Source organism: Castor canadensis, chromosome 17, assembly GCF_047511655.1.
Source record: "Castor canadensis chromosome 17, mCasCan1.hap1v2, whole genome shotgun sequence".
NCBI classification, from domain to species: domain Eukaryota; kingdom Metazoa; phylum Chordata; class Mammalia; order Rodentia; family Castoridae; genus Castor; species Castor canadensis.
In genome coordinates, this window is record NC_133402.1 from 13,601,436 (window position 1) to 13,619,509 (window position 18,074).

General features: G+C 46.7%; 1 protein-coding gene across 1 annotated transcript in view; it reads left to right on the forward strand.

Moving 5' to 3' along the window:
* The first annotated feature begins 11,602 nt into the window (after window positions 1-11,602).
* The window catches only part of Xylt1 (xylosyltransferase 1), a 119,036-nt gene continuing 112,564 nt past the window's right edge, over window positions 11,603-18,074 (forward strand). Inside the window, exon 1 of the mRNA XM_020186695.2 lies at window positions 11,603-11,771. Within this exon, the coding sequence (XP_020042284.2) occupies window positions 11,735-11,771 (37 nt within the window). The 5' untranslated portion in view covers window positions 11,603-11,734. The remainder of the gene's footprint in view (window positions 11,772-18,074) is intronic.

Below are 18,074 nucleotides of genomic sequence, written 5' to 3' on the forward strand. Positions count from 1 at the left end.
GGGGAGCTCTGATATAGATGTAGAGACACAAGGATTGTAACAAAGGGGTGTTACTGGTATCTAGAAGGTAGGGTCTCAGTTGTGGCTAAATACCTTACCATGCACAGGGCTGCCACCCACAGTGAGTTACCAGCCCCAAGTGTCAATGGCCCCATGGTGAAGAAACCCTGTCTTTGGGGTTTTCAGAAAGAAGAAATTATTGTGAAACAAGGTTGGGTTACGTGTTCTCTGTCTCTCTTTCTCCCCTGCACCCCCCATCTCTGGCTACTGTGGCCTTCTGTGTGGAATAGTGGGGTGTTCTAATTACAGACAGTCCATGTTCAGATAGTATTCAAGAGGAGGCAAACCTAGACACACTTATAAACGGTGTTGACACCTCCCCATAGAAACCCCTCTGTGCTTTTTGTTCCCAGATAGACGTGCTTTGTCCCCCTTTCCCTGCATCCTTGAGTCTGGCTTTCCATCCTTACACTGTATCCATCATGTGACTTGTGCATCCATCAGTCTGACCCACCTCTTTCCTGCCCACTGACCTGAGATCCCTGGCTCAGCCTCAGTTTCCTCATTGGTGCAAACTCCAATGAGGAAATACTGCATAATGTCACTTTTTCTGCAGACTGTCAGGTTTTGGCTCTTTTTCTGCAGACAGTCAGGTTTTGGCTTTGGGAACCACACAGTCTCTGATGTCAGAGTCCTGACCTGTACACAGGTGTGGACAGACCAGATAGGCTGTGTCCTAGGAGAACTTTATTGACAAAGACAGGTGGCTGGTTCTTTTTGCTGACCCTTGCCCTACTTCTTGAGATCATTTTATTTATTATTTTTACAATAAACTTGTTTGTGCACACCTGAGGTTCACATGTGACATCCTGGGTAGACACACAGGTAAACATGGCTCCCGTTGTGAAGTAGATAGACATTTCTCTCAGCTCACATAGTGACTTTTTTTTTTTTTGACAAGAGACACTAAAATCTACTTATTTAACAAAAATCTCTAGTCCGATATAATTTGTTAACTTTTGTCCAGAGCTATGGATTAGGTCACTGGACTTTTTCAGCCCTCATGTCTGCTATTTTGCAGCCTTAGATCTCCATTTCCTACTACCTCACCCACTAGCCACTGTTTGAGGCACAGGCTCTGAATATTTGAACTTTAAAAGAAAATATTCCATGAGTCAGAAGTGTGGTCCCCACCTATAATCAACCCTCAGGAGGCTGAGGCAGGAGGAGCTGAGAGTTCAAACCAGCCTGGGTACATAGTGAGGCTTTGTCTCCACAGAACAAAAAAAGGAAAGGAAGGGAAGGGAAAAAGAAGAGAAGAGACGAAGACGGGAAAGGAGTGAGAGAAGGGAAGGGAAGGAAGGTAGAAGAGAGGAGGGAAGGGGAGGGAAGAGGAAAGGGAGGAGCAGAAGAAGGGAAAGGGAGGAGGAAGGGAAGAGAAAGGAAAGGAAATAGGGAAGGGAAGAAGAGGAGGAAGAGAACTGGAAGAGAAGGGGAGAAAGAAGGGAAAGGAAGAAGAGGAAAGAACAATGCCACACAGAAGTGACAGTATGCACTATTTATCTTTCTAAGCCTGGCTTAGGTCACTTGTCATATGTCCCCATGTGCATACATGATGTGGCCACTGTCCAGATTCCTTTGTCAAGGCTGGAAGGGATGAGTGAGCCGCTCCAAGGAAAGAGTTTGTGCTGTGTCTGGGTTGTGACAGTTGCTTGAGTTTACTGTTGCCCTGTGCGTCATTTTTTCCCCCTGTGTTTCTCCTTTTCCTTCTTCTGTGCTACTGGCCTTCCTTTCTTCCTGTGTGAGTTTGAGCACCGCGCAGCTGGCTGCCTCTTCTGCAGAGGTGGAAAGAGCCAGAAAATGCCAGTTCCCGTAGTCCCTGGGCCTGGTGAGATTGGGAGGAAGCCTTAGCTCTGGCCCCAGGACTCTCTACAGGACTGAAGTCCAGGCTGCGTGGCCTTGGGCAGCGTCACTGGCTAAAGTAGTCTCTACAGATTAATCAGTAGTGATTATTGCCATCAAGAAAAGATCCTGCAGGGATTAGCTTGATAGATTTGTCCAGAGGTGACTGGGCCTTTGAAAGGAGTAATGAGGGAGTCAGGAGGGGGTGAGCAGGGCTTGGGAGAGTCAGGGAAGGGAAAAGAAAAGCCCCACATAGCAGAAAGGGTGGGGACTTGGTCCACGTGAAAAAATCTCCTGGCTTTGCTAACTGGCGCTCATGGAAGTTACATTCCTATCATCCCAGACATGGGGAGACAGGGCCTGCCTTCAGGTGTGGCTGGAACAAGCAGCTCATTTGCAGCGGGAGGGGGCAGCCTTGAGTGTTCCCAGGCAGGTACTTCAGGGGTAAGGGATCATCCTAGAGATGCAGCCTTGAGCAGGTAGAAACTGTATTGAGGCGTAATGGAGGAGACTGCTCAAAGGAGCCTGGCTGGAGTCCAGTGAAAAGGCCAGGCTCTGTGACCTCTTAGGAACACAGTTCAGGGCCTAAGAGTCCTGGGTCCCTGCTGCTTCTCTTTGTAAAAGTCTTTATCAGTGCTCCGTTCCACTTGTTACAGATTTCTGTCTTCTGTGTATATTTATTGTACATGCTAGTGAAATATAAACCCAAAGGCTTCACATACCGTGAGACACACACATAAGAGAATCTTAAACTTTTCATTTCATGAATGAATAGGTAGTCAGGATTACCAGTCAGTGGTCCCAAACTTGCTGTCAGGACCCCCTCATACTCGCACTCATTCTTGGGAAGCCTCAAAGAACTTTTCTCAGGTAGGCTGCACCTCTCAGTTACTTACTCCATATTGACATATAAACTGAGGTACTCTTGAAAACCCTCATTTATTTTTTTCTTTTATTATTCATATATGCATACAAGGCTTGGGTCATTTCTCCCCCCTGCCCCCACCCCCTCCCTTACCACCCACTCCGCCCCCTCCCTCTCCCCCCCACCCCCTCAATACCCAGCAGAAACTATTTTGCCCTTATTTCTAATTTTGTTGTAGAGAGAGTATAAGCTATAATAGGAAGGAACAAGGGTTTTTGCTGGTTGAGATAAGGATAGCTATAAGGGAGTTGACTCACATTAATTTCCTGTGCGTGGGTGTTACCTTCTAGGTTAATTCTTTTTGATCTAACCTTTTCTCTAGTACCTGGTCCACTTCTCCTATTGGCCTCAGTTGCTTTTAAGGTATCTGCTTTAGTTTCTCTGCGTTAAGGGCAACAAATGCTAGCTAATTTTTTAGGTGTCTTACCTATCCTCACCCCTCCCTTGTGTGCTCTTGCTTTTATCATGTGCTCAAAGTCCAATCCCCTTGTTGTGTTTGCCCTTGATCTAATGTCCACATATGAGGGAGAACATACGATTTTTGGTCTTTAGGGCCAGGCTAACCTCACTCAGAATGATGTTCTCCAATTCCATCCATTTACCAGCGAATGATAACATTTCATTCTTCTTCATGGCTGCATAAAATTCCATTGTGTAATGATAAAAGCGAGAGCACACAAGGGAGGGGTGAGGATAGGTAAGACACCTAAAAAACTAGCTAGCATTTGTTGCCCTTAACGCAGAGAAACTAAAGCAGATACCTTAAAGCAACTGAGGCCAATAGGAAAAGGGGACCAGGTACTAGAGAAAAGGTTAGATCAAAAAGAATTAACCTAGAAGGTAACACCCACGCACAGGAAATCAATGTGAGTCAATGCCCTGTATAGCTATCTTTATCTCAACCAGCAAAACCCCTTGTTCCTTCCTATTATTGCTTATACTCTCTCTACAACAAAATTAGAGATAAGGGCAAAATAGTTTCTGCTGAGTATTGAGGGGGGGAGCGGGAGGGGGTGGAGTGGGTGGTAAGGGAGGGGGTGGGGGCAGGGGGGAGAAATAAACCAAGCCTTGTATGCACATATGAATAAAAAAAGAAAAATGAAAAAAAAATTCCATTGTGTATAAATACCACATTTTCTTAATCCATTCGTCAGTGGTGGGGCATCTTGGCTGTTTCCATAACTTGGCTATTGTGAATAGTGCCGCAATAAACATGGGTGTGCAGGTGCCTCTGGAGTAACCTGTGTCACATTCTTTAGGGTATATCCCCAAGAGTGGTATTGCTGGATCAAATGGTAGATCAATGTCTAGCTTTTTAAGTAGCCTCCAAATTTTTTTCCAGAGTGGAAAACCCTCATTTATTAAACCACTTAAAAACAGTAATAACAATCCAATATATGTCTCTCTATATAAAATTTGTAATAAAAATTGTATATTTTCTGCAACAAAAAGCCCCCACAAATTTAATGAGGGGAGAGGTATCATTGGACGTGCTTACAGGTCTCTGTGATGTCTGGCTTGCTAGAAAGAAGACAGCTGTGATATTGTACATCACAGTGTCTGGAAAAATCTATTGTACTCTTGTGAGATGATGAGTGAAAAGGAAATGATGTCCCCATATGATTGTAGAAATAGTTTGTCCTTGACAAACTATTCAGGTCCCCCAAAGGGCCTCAGGACCCCCCCGGGTCTCCAGACTACACTTTAAGAACTATTGCATTAGGTCAATGTTGTGAGCATTAATTTTATTTTAATAAATTATAGCTAATATGTAGGGAAGTTCCAGGCATTAACCCGAGTGCTATGTGTGTATTAACACTTCCAATTCTCATAAAAGCCCCATTAGGTCAGTATTAGTTATTATATCCATTTTGCAGAGAAAGAGGCAAAAGTTGGATACTGTGCCCATTGTCACACACTGAGCGAATGGTAGGCTGGACTTGAACTCAGTATACCTCACAGCTCTGCCTTTCCAGAAAGACTCGAGCCTGCTCTGCTAAAAGTAGCAGCAAGCAGCCATTTGCTGCTTTGTACTGACCAAGCATCACGCTCAAGGTTGTTTAACTAGATTTAAATGTAAGTGTTCCGTACCAGTCCATCCCCACCTCATCTTGGCAAAGTTGGTCTGCTGACTTCCTTTTTGTGAGATGAGAAAATTGAGTCTCTGGAAGGCTTAGATTCTTGCTCTCCATCTCATTTTGGGGCAGAGACTGGATTCTCAACCAGCTCTGTGGATCCAGCTCCCTCCCTCTTTATCCTGTGCTGTGCTGGGCTGTGCTGCGCCTCCAGTAACATGATGCTAACCTGCAAAGATTGTACTATTTAGGGTTCCATTAGAGCAAGTCCTGCCCCTTGTATGGCGTGGCCCATGGGTTTCTAAGCTCTGGCTAGGACAGCCATGTTTCATTCATGCAAATGAGCTGGGCCAAGGGCCTCTGGGAGGTCTATTTCTGGGGAGTTTATTGACAGACCACATAACTGTGAGTCCTGACTGGGTGAGCCAGGCACACCAGGCCCCCACTCATCATTTACCCTATACTGAGGTCCTTTTGGAAGCAGGTGTGGGCTTCTCGCCCAGTGTCCCTCCCAATGGCTTTGGTGTCCTCAGCAATTGGAACGATGAAGCAAATGACTACCCAGCCATCTGTGTGTCCACATGGCAAAAAGGAAAGCCATGAACTGGTCATGACCAGCAGGTGGGAGAGGGCCTTTCTGTCTGAGCAGCGCACCTGGCCGGGTTTCCCTCTGGCACTGCCCTTATTCTGAATAGCTGCTGAGAGGCGCTGTGGTGTTATCAGGCATGGACTCCAGACTTAGGTTCAAATCCCAACTCCTCCACTTCCTAGGTTAGTCCCTTTTCTGGGTATTCCCACCCAAAAGATGGTGTGGGGTGAGCCTACAGCATCTCCTGCACAGGGTCATCATGAAGATCAAATGAGTTAGGTCAGATCATGCCAGGGTGTGAAACAGAACCTGGGATGCAGGAAGTGCTGTATGCATATTAGCGGATGATTCTCGCCTCCTGCACTGTGTTCTATGCTCCATCTATTTACCCATTCCCTAGAGAGGTGATGCCATCCTAGGCACCAAGGAAATTGAGGCAGAAAGAGATGAAATGGTGTGTCCTGGTTTGAAGGCCTAGTGGAAAGAGGAGGGAGGAATTGATTTACTTCTGCCTGACTCCAGACCTCTGGATCTTGAAAGTCAGTGGCAGAGACAACAACCCAAGATTGAGGTTAGTAGGTGCAGAAGATCCTTTGAGTGTGTCTGTCTCTGGTCTTTTAAATTTCATCAGACAGTTTTTCAATGAGCTGAAATGGCAGACCTTTGTTACTCAATCATATCGATTAACAACTAATTCAGAGAATGTGTGGCAACACACATCTAGGGCCCATCCTATTACAGATGAGAAAATTGGACAGTTGCTAAAGCGAGACAAGCCACCCCCCTCCCTGCTGGGCGCATTTCCTACACAAACAATAAGAGCAAAGTTTTATCTCTAACTTGATATCTTTGAAAACACAGTGATGTACCCCCACCTCTCAGAAATAAGACCCAGGGGCTGGGATTCAGGTCACTGAATAGAAACCAATCCAGAAGTCTAAACATTAGAGACCCAGGAAAAGGTAGTAACAGATCCAGGTGTGTCTGCAAGGGCAGCCTGGGTCATGTCACCTACCTCTTGGAGCCACACTGTGTTTAGCATCTTTCTACCTGATTGAAATTGGCTGTAACCATACCCAAGGTTGAATGGGGATGGAGGACATTATTGCATTTAATTATTCCTCTGGAATAAAAAATGGATTCTAGCAACAGCTTTGAGGTAAGGCAGCACAGAGCAATTAGAGTTTGGGAGATTGCACACAAACATTTAAGCGTGCAATCATTGTAATAAGCACATTACAATAAAATAAGTCAAAGGGTTGCATTGGTGTAAATAACCCAAGGTGAGAGAGTTGAATTGGTTAAGAAGAATGGTTGGTCCATGGTAAAAGAGAAGCAATCACCAATCCATCCTCAGGTAAAGACTGTGGAACGAGGTGAGGCTCACTACCACACAGTAGTTATCTAATCTGGATTTCTTGCTCATTCCTCTTCTTGTTTTGGGTGTTTCAAAGGTTTTATATACATTCCACTCACCAAAATAGCCATGAGGTAAATGTTATTATCAACCTATGTTCCAGATGAGGAAGGGAAGGCAGGGAGAGTTGCAATCATCTAGTTACTAACGGTGTGACCTTGGTCACTTGACCTCTCTGCACCCTCCTCTCCTCCTCTTAACTAGAATTCATACTTCCTGCTTCACTCTTTCCCAAAGCCCTAGAGACACATGGGTGCAAGGGGCCAGAGCATGGGGTGCACGGAAGCTGGGTATCTCGTAGCATCTGCCTGGAGATCTCCCAAGCTTGGTTTTGTGTAGGGAAGGGGAGGCGGGTTTGACTTTCTGGATTTCGGATATGCAGGGAAAGGATAGAAAAGCTGAGACTTGTTTGCTTTTGGGGTTCAGATAAAGAATTAGGGGGAAAGTGAGGTGACATGTCCATTGATGGATAAATGAATAAAGCAAATGTGGCAGATGCAAACAGTGGATATTATTCACACTTGAGTAAGAAGGAAATCTTACGATAATGCAAAGTGGATGAATCTTGAGGACATTGTAAGTGAAATACTGCAGAGTCAATGCATGGAATCAGGCAGTAGAATGGCGATGGCCAAGGGCTGGGGGGGGCGGGGTGATCGGGGAGCAGCCAATCGAAGGGCAAAGTCTCCATAGAGTCAAGAATATTCTGCTGCACACTTAAAAACTGCAGATAGGGCAGATCTCAAAAATAAAAAAAAAATTTCGATTTAATTAAAATTTTAATCCCATACAGAATAATTTTTAAAAAAAGAGCAGAGTTGGGGTAAAGTGACAGAAAACTTTAGAAAGCAGCATTAACTCCTGGTGACAGGAATTCTCAGGCCCCTGAATGTTGACTGACTGTGCCTCTCACTGACTTTTCTAGAAGCTATCAAATACCTGTAGCTCTTCACTCCAGAAGACAAAACACCGCCCTTCCTTCTTACACTCAGATCTTTTCATTTCCCACAGCACCTGGGTAGCATCTGAGGCAGGTAGAGGCCACAGGGCCACCCTGACCCCATTGTCCCCACTGCGGTAGCCTCTCTGAGTAGACAGTGCACATTAATCATGAGCTGTGTTGGGAGCAATGGTGGTGCTTGTCTGTGATATTACACATCGGCCGGCGGCCATTCTTGGATTGTCAGATTAGCATCATTGGCTGTGGCAGATGGAGACACAGAGTTCTTGTGTTTACTTTTGCTTGTGAAGGCTGCCCATCATTTATAAATGAGGAGAAAAGAGCCCAGGAATAATTCTAAGGCTGTGTCTGAAAAGAGAGAGTGTGGCTGTTGGTAAGGCCCGTGGCTCCTTCCTCAAACTCCCTGCCTCTGGTCAACGTCTAGGAATCAGGCTAAGGAAAGAATTGAAATTCACATTGTTGGGGAGTGGCAGCCGTTGAACTGATCTTCTGTCTGTTGGAATCACACACACACAAAATGAGGCATCCATGGGAGGGCTTGGCGAGGTCCCTAGCCCATGGGACATAGTCAGGAAAGTTATGCAACAAGCCTTGGCCGCTCTCTGTAAAAGGTGGGGTTTCCTCCTTATGTGGCCATTGTCACTGTCCGAGGAATAGTCCCTGTGAGCCAGTTGCCAGGGTACCTGCTCTTGGTAAGTACTCAGAGAATGCACCACCCAAGAGATCTCTGAAAGGCCTCTAGTTAGACAGTCAGGGAGGAGGAATATTAGCAGGGCATGGTGGGTTATAAGCACCTGGATGTCTGGAGTTATGGCCACTCTCTGTGGGAAAATAGAAAAGACTGGAACCAGAAGGTTCTCACTGGCCAATCAAGGTGTACAGCCGGCCCTCCATAGCTGTGGATCCACGTATGTGGTTTCAACCAATCGTGGGTAGAAAATACTCAAAAAAACCGAAGAAAAGTGTGTCTGTACTGAACACTGACCCTTTCATTATTTCCTAAACGATGCACCATAACAACTGTTTACATAGCACTTCCGTTAGGTATTTTCAGTGATCTAGAGATGCTTTAAAGTATATGTCGGGATGTGTGTAGGTTCCATGCAAACACTGTGCCATTTTATGTAAGGGACTGGAGCATTTGGAGGTGTGGGTATCCTCAAGATATCCAGGGATGACTATAATAGCTACTTCTGTGTGTCAACAGCCACTCTGAGACCCATAGGACACAGCCCACCATTCCCTCTCAGTTTTATATCCTTGTTGCCCCCCCCCCCCCCCAGTTCCTGTGGCCCTAACCCTAGTGCTTGTTGTCCCTTGCTCATTGTCCCCTCTCTCTGGGACTACTGTAACATAGTAGCCCCTGGTCAGCCTTGAGATGGCTGTTTGGGGTCCACACCTATGGCAGATCCTTTCATCTGGGTAGAGGACCAGGAGGGGCCACACCATGTGGTACAGAGGCAGCCTGTGGTGCTTACAGGGTGGAGTGTGATGTGAAAAGTGGTCTGTGGCTTCTTGGAAGTGGATGGTGTGACTGGCAGCCCAGCTCATAGCATCTGTGGTCTGTCTGGTGTGAATTTGAGCTTCACCATTGGGTTATCTTGGGCAAGTCGCTTGTTAGCCGATACTCAGTTCTCCATCTGTCGATATGTATAGCAATACCTTATAGAGTGACCATGAGCTATCCTATTGTCTGTGTTCGTTGTCACTGCCTTCACTAAACAGGAGAAATTAGTGCTTAATGCCAGGTGAGGTAGGGCAGAAGCAGGAAAAGGTAATCATAGATGGCTCCTTCTAGAGACCACAGATGAGCCAAATGGGGACAATAAAGACAAGGAGCTAAACAAACTCCAGAGGAGGTGGGCTTTGAAACTCACCCTCCTGCAGAGCAGGGGTCTGCATACGTTCTCTTAGAGAGCCAGGCAGAAATATTTTATGCTTCACAGGCCAGACAAGAGTCTCCATAGCAAAGACTCACTCTGCAGTTGTCACCTGAAAGCCGTCATAGACAATGCATAAATGAACAGGTGTAGCTGTGTTTCAATAAAACTTTATTTATAAAAGCAGGTGGTGGGCTGGATTTGGCCCATGGGCTGTAATTTGCTGACCTGCCGGAGAGGGAGCCTTGCCGAGTGTCACCTGCCATCAGCCACTTTCATACTCAGCACAGCTCCATGGTTTATTTCCCACTTCTTCTGTGGGAAAGGTTAAGAGGCACAGTCCAGCCTTCCTTAAAAGGGAAGCTAATAGGGATATGACTTGTGACCAATGGACCACTTACATTACAAAACCACTTGTGGCTTTGGGGGAATCCACTCTTGGGGTGTCCAGTGGATACTTGTACAAGTTGAAGCCTTGGGAATGGGCTCAAAGCAGAAGCGACATGTTCCAGAAGCAATTTGAGGCATTTGATCTGAACTCAAAACGATCAGGATCCCCCTTCACCCATGGAGGCACTGAGTGTAGGAAGCTACCTTTCTAGAAAGATCCATGCCATGCACTGTCTCCAGTGATTTGACCTTTCTTTTGACCCCCAGTGACTTAAATCTCTTCTGCTCCAGGTACCAACACCAAAAGCTAAAACTCAAGCCCAAGAGTGAGGCAGGTTTGCATCCCTCCAGAGACCCGGCACCAGCTTCATCCTGCACAGGCTGTACCTGGTTAGCTGTCGTTCCCACAGAATTGGCAATGGCTCAAGTCTGATTTCTCTTATGGGCGTAGATATATGAGCGCATTCCAAAGGCAATGGGATGTATATAATATCCTACCAATATTTTCTCCCTTTCTAACTTTATTATGTCATTTCCAGCCCTTCAATAAACCATCAAAGAACTTTCTGCTGGAATTTAAACAGGAAGCTGGAACAAAAAATTGGTGCCCAATGGCAGAGACATAGATGGAAAGAAACTGGCACAACCACTGAGAACTGTAGGCATAGCACCAGTCACTGGGAGCTTGCAAAAGCCTTAGCTTTTAATTGAAATATCTCATCTACTCAGATGGGGATCCTGAGACCCAGAAAGGAAAGGGTTTCAGCCAGTAGCAAAGGTCAGAAGAGAAACTTTGGCTCAGTTTTCTAAACCTGTATGTCCCACTTTTTTTTTTTTTTTGTTATTTGATGGTACTGGGGTTTTGAACTCTGGGCTTTATGCTAGCTAGACAAGCTCTCTACTACTTGAGCCATACCTCCAGTACTTTTGCTTTTAGTTTGGTTTTCAGATAGGATCTCATGCTTTCTCCCAGCCTGGACTTTGACCACAGTCCTCCTAACTCTGCCTCCCAAGTAGCTTCCCAGGTGTGTACCACCACACTCAGTCCTTATGTCTTAACTCTACTTAGAGTGATAGCTCAGTGAAATTTCTTTTCTGTATTTCTTCCCGGTCTTCTCCAGGATGGTTACTTCTTTCACCGGCCCAAAGAGAAAGTGCGAACAGACAGCAACAATGAGAACTCAGTCCCTAAGGATTTTGAGAATGTGGACAATAGTAACTTTGCACCTAGGACTCAGAAGCAGAAGCACCAGCCTGAGTCAGCAAAGAGACCTCCAAGTCGGCAGAAGGAGCGTTTGCAGAGGAAGCAGGAGCTACAGGACAAAGGACAGGGGCATTCAGTACTGGGGAAAGGCCCCAGTGAGGTGCTGCCTCCCAGTGAGAGAGCCATAGCCAACAGCAGCCGAGGGAAAGATGTCCCCAGACAGTCCCACACCAGGAAAAGTGGTGGCAGCTCCCCTGAGACCAAGTACGACCAGCCACCCAAGTGTGACATCTCGGGCAAAGAGGCCATCTCCGCCCTGTCCCGCACTAAGTCCAAGCACTGCCGCCAGGAGATCGGGGAGACCTACTGTCGCCACAAGCTGGGGCTGCTGATGCCCGAGAAGGTCACTCGCTTCTGTCCCCTGGAGGGTGAGTTCTTTCCATCTGCCCCCAGCCCATCCTCTCCTGTCTTCCACCTTCTGCCAAGGTCTGGTTTGTGTGGGGACTCTGAATTCCTGAAATCCGCTACAAGAGAAGGTTTGCAAAATGAAGTTACCTTTTCTTAACACTTTAACCCGTTGACTTTATGACAGTGGGTAAAATTACAATGAAATTGGGAAAAGGTGCAAGTTGCAAGTGGCTGGATGGAGAGGGCTCAGTTCTCAGTAGTTTCGGGATTAGAATTGACATGGATGCTATTGTAATTAAGTATGACTCAGAGGCTTCTGGTTGTCTATGGTGACTTCAGGTCTCAGCGAACCCTTCCCATTTTCTTCCCCATCCTTCCTTCTCTCCTCCTTCCCTTCTCCTTTCCTTCCCTCACTCCTTCTTCCATCCCTTCATTTTCTCCCTTCTCTCCCTCCCGCCTTCTTTCTTAATCTACCTCCTTATTTTCCTCCTCCTCTTTTTCTTCCTTCCCTTCCTTCCTTCCTTCCTTCCTTTTTCCCTTCTTCCCTTACCCTCTCCCCTGTGCTGACATTCTTGTGTGTCAGTGGCCCAGTGATAAATCGAATCTCTTGCTAGACACAGGGTGTGATCAGAGGTCAGCTGAGAAGATAAGGGACTGGTCTTGCACTGGTGGCTTTCGCACTGATTTCTTTGCATGTGGAACCACTGTATCTTGGTGGCGACCTTCACCCTCCCCAGTGTCCTGGGAGGGAGTAGCAGCAGTGGCAGCAGGCATTGATTGAGAGTCACTGAGCACTGTGGGGGATGCCCCACTCCCTGTGAGGTTAACACTGAGGGCTATAGCCTAATTGTGCTCAGGTGAGAGATGTAAAATCACTTCCTCAAGGTCACACAACAGGTAAGCGACTTTGTAGGATTGCACACTGAGTCATCCTGAGACTGAAATGTGCCAGCCTGGATTAAGTCTTCTTTCCTTAAGATTCCCCCTTTTTCCTTAGTATGTAAATATTAGCAGAGTGCTTCTAACTCATCCTGCAGTGGGAAGGACCCTCATGTGCCATCACTGAGGGGTGATATCAGCTCAGGGACTCCATTACCCCAGGCATGCCCCCAACTTCTCTTCCCTCGCCAGCTTACTCCAGCTGGCTCAGGAGCCCTGGCGTGTTTTATTTCTCTGGGGAGAAGAGCTTGTCCATTTGCAATCATTTGCCCAGGGGTTCTCTCCGAGTACCAGGCCACAGAGAATCCACGAGACACTTCTACAAAGAAGAGAGACAGTGCCACTAGGACAGAGAGGAACACATTTGAAACAAAGAGATGTGTTTAAGTTCAAGGTCATTTGCCAAAAATAGGGAGGTGCCCCTCTGCGGTCTTCATCCCTCCAGGGAGCAGTGGCATTTAAGCATCCCAGGCATCTTCCCAGTCAATTTCCCTTGGAGATTACTCCACTGTTACCTCCTGGCCACCCATCATTGTTATTGTGTCACACTGCAAGGCATAGGGTGTCCCATATCCCTCACAAATTAACCCGGGCTACTTCAGAATACCTCCTTGTTGCTTCTAGATTCAAATCTGCAAATGCTTTCCTTTGTTCCAAAGTGAGGGAAAAGGACTGCAGATTGTCACTGACAACAATAGCGAGGCCACCCAGTGTTCCCCAGGGCTGTGCTAGAGAAAGACATATAGAAAGCCCTGGATAGAGGTGAGTATGGGTCTAGGTTCAACAGGTGGTACAGGAATGGACGCACTGAGGTGCTGAGGCCTCCTCAACGTCAAGGTAGAGGTCTGAGAATCAAGGAAGCCAAGTGCAGCATGGGGGCTTTCAGATCCCTCCATGTGGGTGCGTTTGGGAGTCAGACAGGGCCTGGCCCGGTGGCCTCCTGGCACAGCAGTCCCTCAGTATCCCAGCTCTGGGTACAGAATGGGGGTGCATGGCGAGAAGGGCTTCTGGAAAGATGCCCCAAAATCTTCATTCATCTGTTTCACTTGGACAGACAAGAATATGAGGCCAAGACAGGAGAAGAAACTTGAGCAAGGTCTCAGGTTCACCAGAAGCTTCCTTACTTCAAATGCAACCAGCCTTCGTATCCATGAGTTCTACATACAGGGGTTCAAGAAACTGTAGCTTGAATGGCTAGCAGAGTGGCTCCAGTGGTAGAGCACCTGCCTAGCAAGCACAAGGTCCTGAGTTCAAACCCCAGTACCATCAAGAAACTAGGGGTTGAAAATACAAAAAAAAAAAAGAAAGAAAGAAAGAAATTTTGTCTGTCTTAAACCTAGGCTTTGTTTCTTGTCATCATTCCCTAAGCCATACAAACTAGTAACTATTTTCACAGCATTGACATTGGATAGGTTATCATAAGTAGCCCAGAGAGGGTTGAATGTATACAGGAAGATAGATTCCTTGCAGATACTGTATCATTTTATTTGAGGGACTTGAACATTCTCTCAAAGGACCTTGGGATTTTGGTATCCTTGGGGTCCTGGATACCAAAGAGACACACACACAAGTGTCTGTGCCTCTGTGTTCACCTGTAGTCACAGAATATAGGACTTGGATCAGACAGGTGCACAGAGAGGGCTGGAGTGATGCACAGCAAACCGTGAGTCCCACTTGCAGGGATGGCATAAGAGTGGGAACAACTTTAACTTTTTAATCAAGCTTTTCTTTATCTGTTCAGCTTTCAGCAGCATTTGTGAGAGTATCTATACAGTGCTTTCTCTTCAACACAGAGATTAGAAGGAAAATCTTCACTTCTCCCTTTTCACTTCCCTCTGATGTAAGTAGTCCAGGTGGTTCCCTTCTGTATTCGCCATGGGACTTGGCACGTGGAGCATAAGAATAATTAAATGGAGTGTGACATTTCCAAAATCTTTTGTTAGCCAGGGCCTGGCAGGGATGTTTGGAGACCTGAGTCAAATGCCCATCTGTGAAAATAGTATTAGGTTCCCGCTATGTCCCTGGGATGGCACCTGTTCCACCAAAGGGCCAAATGGCAAATATTTGAGGCCTGGTGGACCACACCATCTCTGTCACACCTGCTGAGCTCTGTTGTAGCAAGAACACACACACAAATGCACTGGGCTATCTTCTGATAAAACTTAATTCTCAAACATAGCCAGGGGTCAGGGAGAGGTGTGTTTTACTGTCTCCTATTAAATACTAACACTGTATACAGATGCTCTCCAACTTGTGGTAGGGCGACATCTCCATAAATCCATCGTGTGCTGGAAATGACATTAAATCAAAAGTCGATTTAACACACACGAGCCAGTGAACATCACAGCTCTGCCTCACCCACCTGCACTGAACTGAGAACACTTAGATCAGCCTGCACTTGGGTGAAGTCATCAGGCGCAAAGCTGCTTCACAACAAAGGGATGACTGTCTCGTGGAATTTATTGAACGCTGTACTGAAGGTGAGAAACAGAACGGTTGTATGGGTTTACTTTCACGTCATTGTGAAGTTGAAAAAGCATTAAGTCAAACCATCGTAAGTCAGGGACCATCTCTAGTAGCAAATAAACACTGTCTTAGCACACAGAGTCCTCTTTTGAGTCCCATGTGGTATGGCTGTTATGGACCCATTTGTTGATGAAGAAACTGAGGTTCAGAGAGGTTTAGGTCTTGGCTGAAGGTGCATGGCTGGTAGATGGCAGAGCTGGTATTGGAACTCAGGTAACAGAATCTGCGTCCCTTTCCATATGTCTGTCCCTCTTCAGGAAGCAAAAGGTTTCATTTTTGCACAAATTGTCAGAGAAGTTTGCTGCCTAGAAGCTATACTCCTCTGTCCTCAGTAGAATTGTGTGAAAGAAGCAAGAACGCTAGTAGGAAAAGCAGGGAAACTGATGTTGCCAGTGATGAGGACCATGGATCCTGTATTGTTTGGATCCAAATACCCCATCTCCCCTGTTCATGCTGTGAGACTTGGGGCAAGTTGCTTGACTTCTCTGTGCCTTGGTGTCTCCATCTGTACAGGGAAGATGAACAAAATCACATCTATCTCGGAGGGTGCCTGGGCCACAGCTATCTGATATAATGAAAATGTCACCGCCAAAAGCCAGGAATTTCCACTCATTCCCTAGTCTTGCCAAGACATCTCCAACCTGGTTTGGCAACTTGAGTTTGCTGGGGACTGCCTGATGTGTTTGCTACCATGGACAAGGTGGGATGCCCTCCTGGGACCTCTGAACTGATTAATAAGACTGGCACTCAAGAGCAATTGCATCCTAAGCCCAGCAATACTTTAATTTCCTACATCACAGTCTCCCCCTTTCACAATAAATTTACTGTGAATAGACTAATTGCAAAATAACCCTAATTGGGTGGTTATCAATGAACAACTTCCTGTGGAACAAAACGGCTTACAATTAATAGCATTTAAGCCATAAACTATTCTTCTGCAGAAAGCTAAGATGTAATTACACCCCATGGGGAGATTGTGTTCCTTTCTGGAAACCATGACACCCAGAATTCTCTCTGCTAAGGAGATTCGAGCCTCAGCCCAGTGGTCCTTTTATTTCCCGCAAAGGAGGAGATGGAGACAGGCTGGAGAGAAATGCAATCTATGAGTCCACAGATGGATGCATATGCACCTCTGCACACAGATGTGCGCCTTGTGTCTGTCATTTTGTCTCATTCAGCACCACCCAAACTTAAGCCCAGAAAGTGGAATGCAATTAAGGAGACAATCCCTCCAGGCTGAAAGTCTAGAAAATGCAGAGAAAGGCGATAGATTACCCATGTTGACTTTTGTAAGTTCTCATCACCTGTCACTCCTGCCCTGTTATCCCCACACTCCATTCCTGCACAGACCAGAGGTGGAGTCTGGAAGCTAGGAGACACTCGGCTCTCTGCTGAGACACTCCTTGCCTTCTGACTTGCCTCCTTTGCTCTCTGTCTCTCAGAGAAAGCAATTTGGAAGGAAGCGAAAGGAAGCCAAGGTACCATTCCATTCTGCAACACCTGTTTTCACAAGGGGAGGAGAGACCTGCAGGTGGTTCACTAACAGCCATGCGGAGGGAGGTGCTGAGGTTTTGTGGGATGGCTCTGTCCTGTCAGTCCCCAGGTATGGTCTCAGAGAAGGCTGTTCCCTTCTCCCAGAGACCCTGTGCTCATTGCAGATGTCAAACTGTCCTGACCCCCCTGACCCCGACATACACTCACAAACACCTTGACACCTTGGCCTCCAGAACCTCATTAGGGCCTCTGTTTTCTCTGACTGGGCCTTTACCGTGTTTTACAGAATGTTATATCAAAAGTCAAGGACAACCTGAACTAGAAAAAGGTGTTTTCTATCCACACATCTCTGGCCCCTACAATTTGCATGCTGGTCCTGCCTTTCCTAGCTACAAGACCTCATCCTGGTGCCTCAGTTTTTTCCTCAGTACAATGGGCAGCAATACCTGTTCTCAGGGGCTTGCTGGCTGAACTGAGAGCTAAGGGGAAAAATGTGTGACACACTAAGGAAGCATCACACTGGCCCCACTGGCTACCGGGATACTGTACTTCCTTGCCCTTTGCTGTGCCAGGTAAAGCAGAGCCATGCTTCCTGTCCTGACACAAGGGAAGAGGCGGAGATGACCTGCAGGTTGCAGGCATCTATACAAGACTGGGGTCTCACCCAAGGATGAGGGACAAGGATGAATAAACAGAGGGTTCTGAAAGAGTAACTGCCTGGACCCAACAAACCATCATTACCCATCAGCCTTTGCAGGAGGCCTGAGGCTCTGACAAATGGGTTTGGGGATGGGGATAGTTGAAGGCAAGCTGGCTGCCTCTGCAAAGAGAGAGTGACAGATGGCACCGCCAGCTGGGGGAAGACCATCTCCTGTATCTCCTTGTGCCCTGGAACAGTGGAGGGATTGCACAGCTTTTCTAGAAAGCCTGGCACAGTGGGAAGATGGAAACATGGATGTCGGTGTCCGCTTGGCTACGCTGGGTGCCCCAACACAAGTACCTCAGTTTCCCTAGCTAACAGCTAGAGACACTGCTTTGTCCTGGGTCTTTTGATGTATCATCGATGCTGAGAAAACAAGAAAACAGCTGTAAGAAGTCACAAAGCACCACACTCGGGATGACAGAGTGGCTCAATTGGTAAGAGCACCTGCCTAGCAAGCCTGAGGCCCTGAGTTCAAACTCCAGTGCCGCAAAAATAAAACAAAACAAGGTGCCACACTCATGGGCAGAGTGAATGATGAAACTGAATCAATTGATCTTTGGCCATGAGGCCAGGAATGACTTGCTGTCCTAAGGCCACATCCACACAGAATCCAGTTGGATCCCTTTCCACCTCTTGCTGAGGAAACTATGGAGCCCAGCAA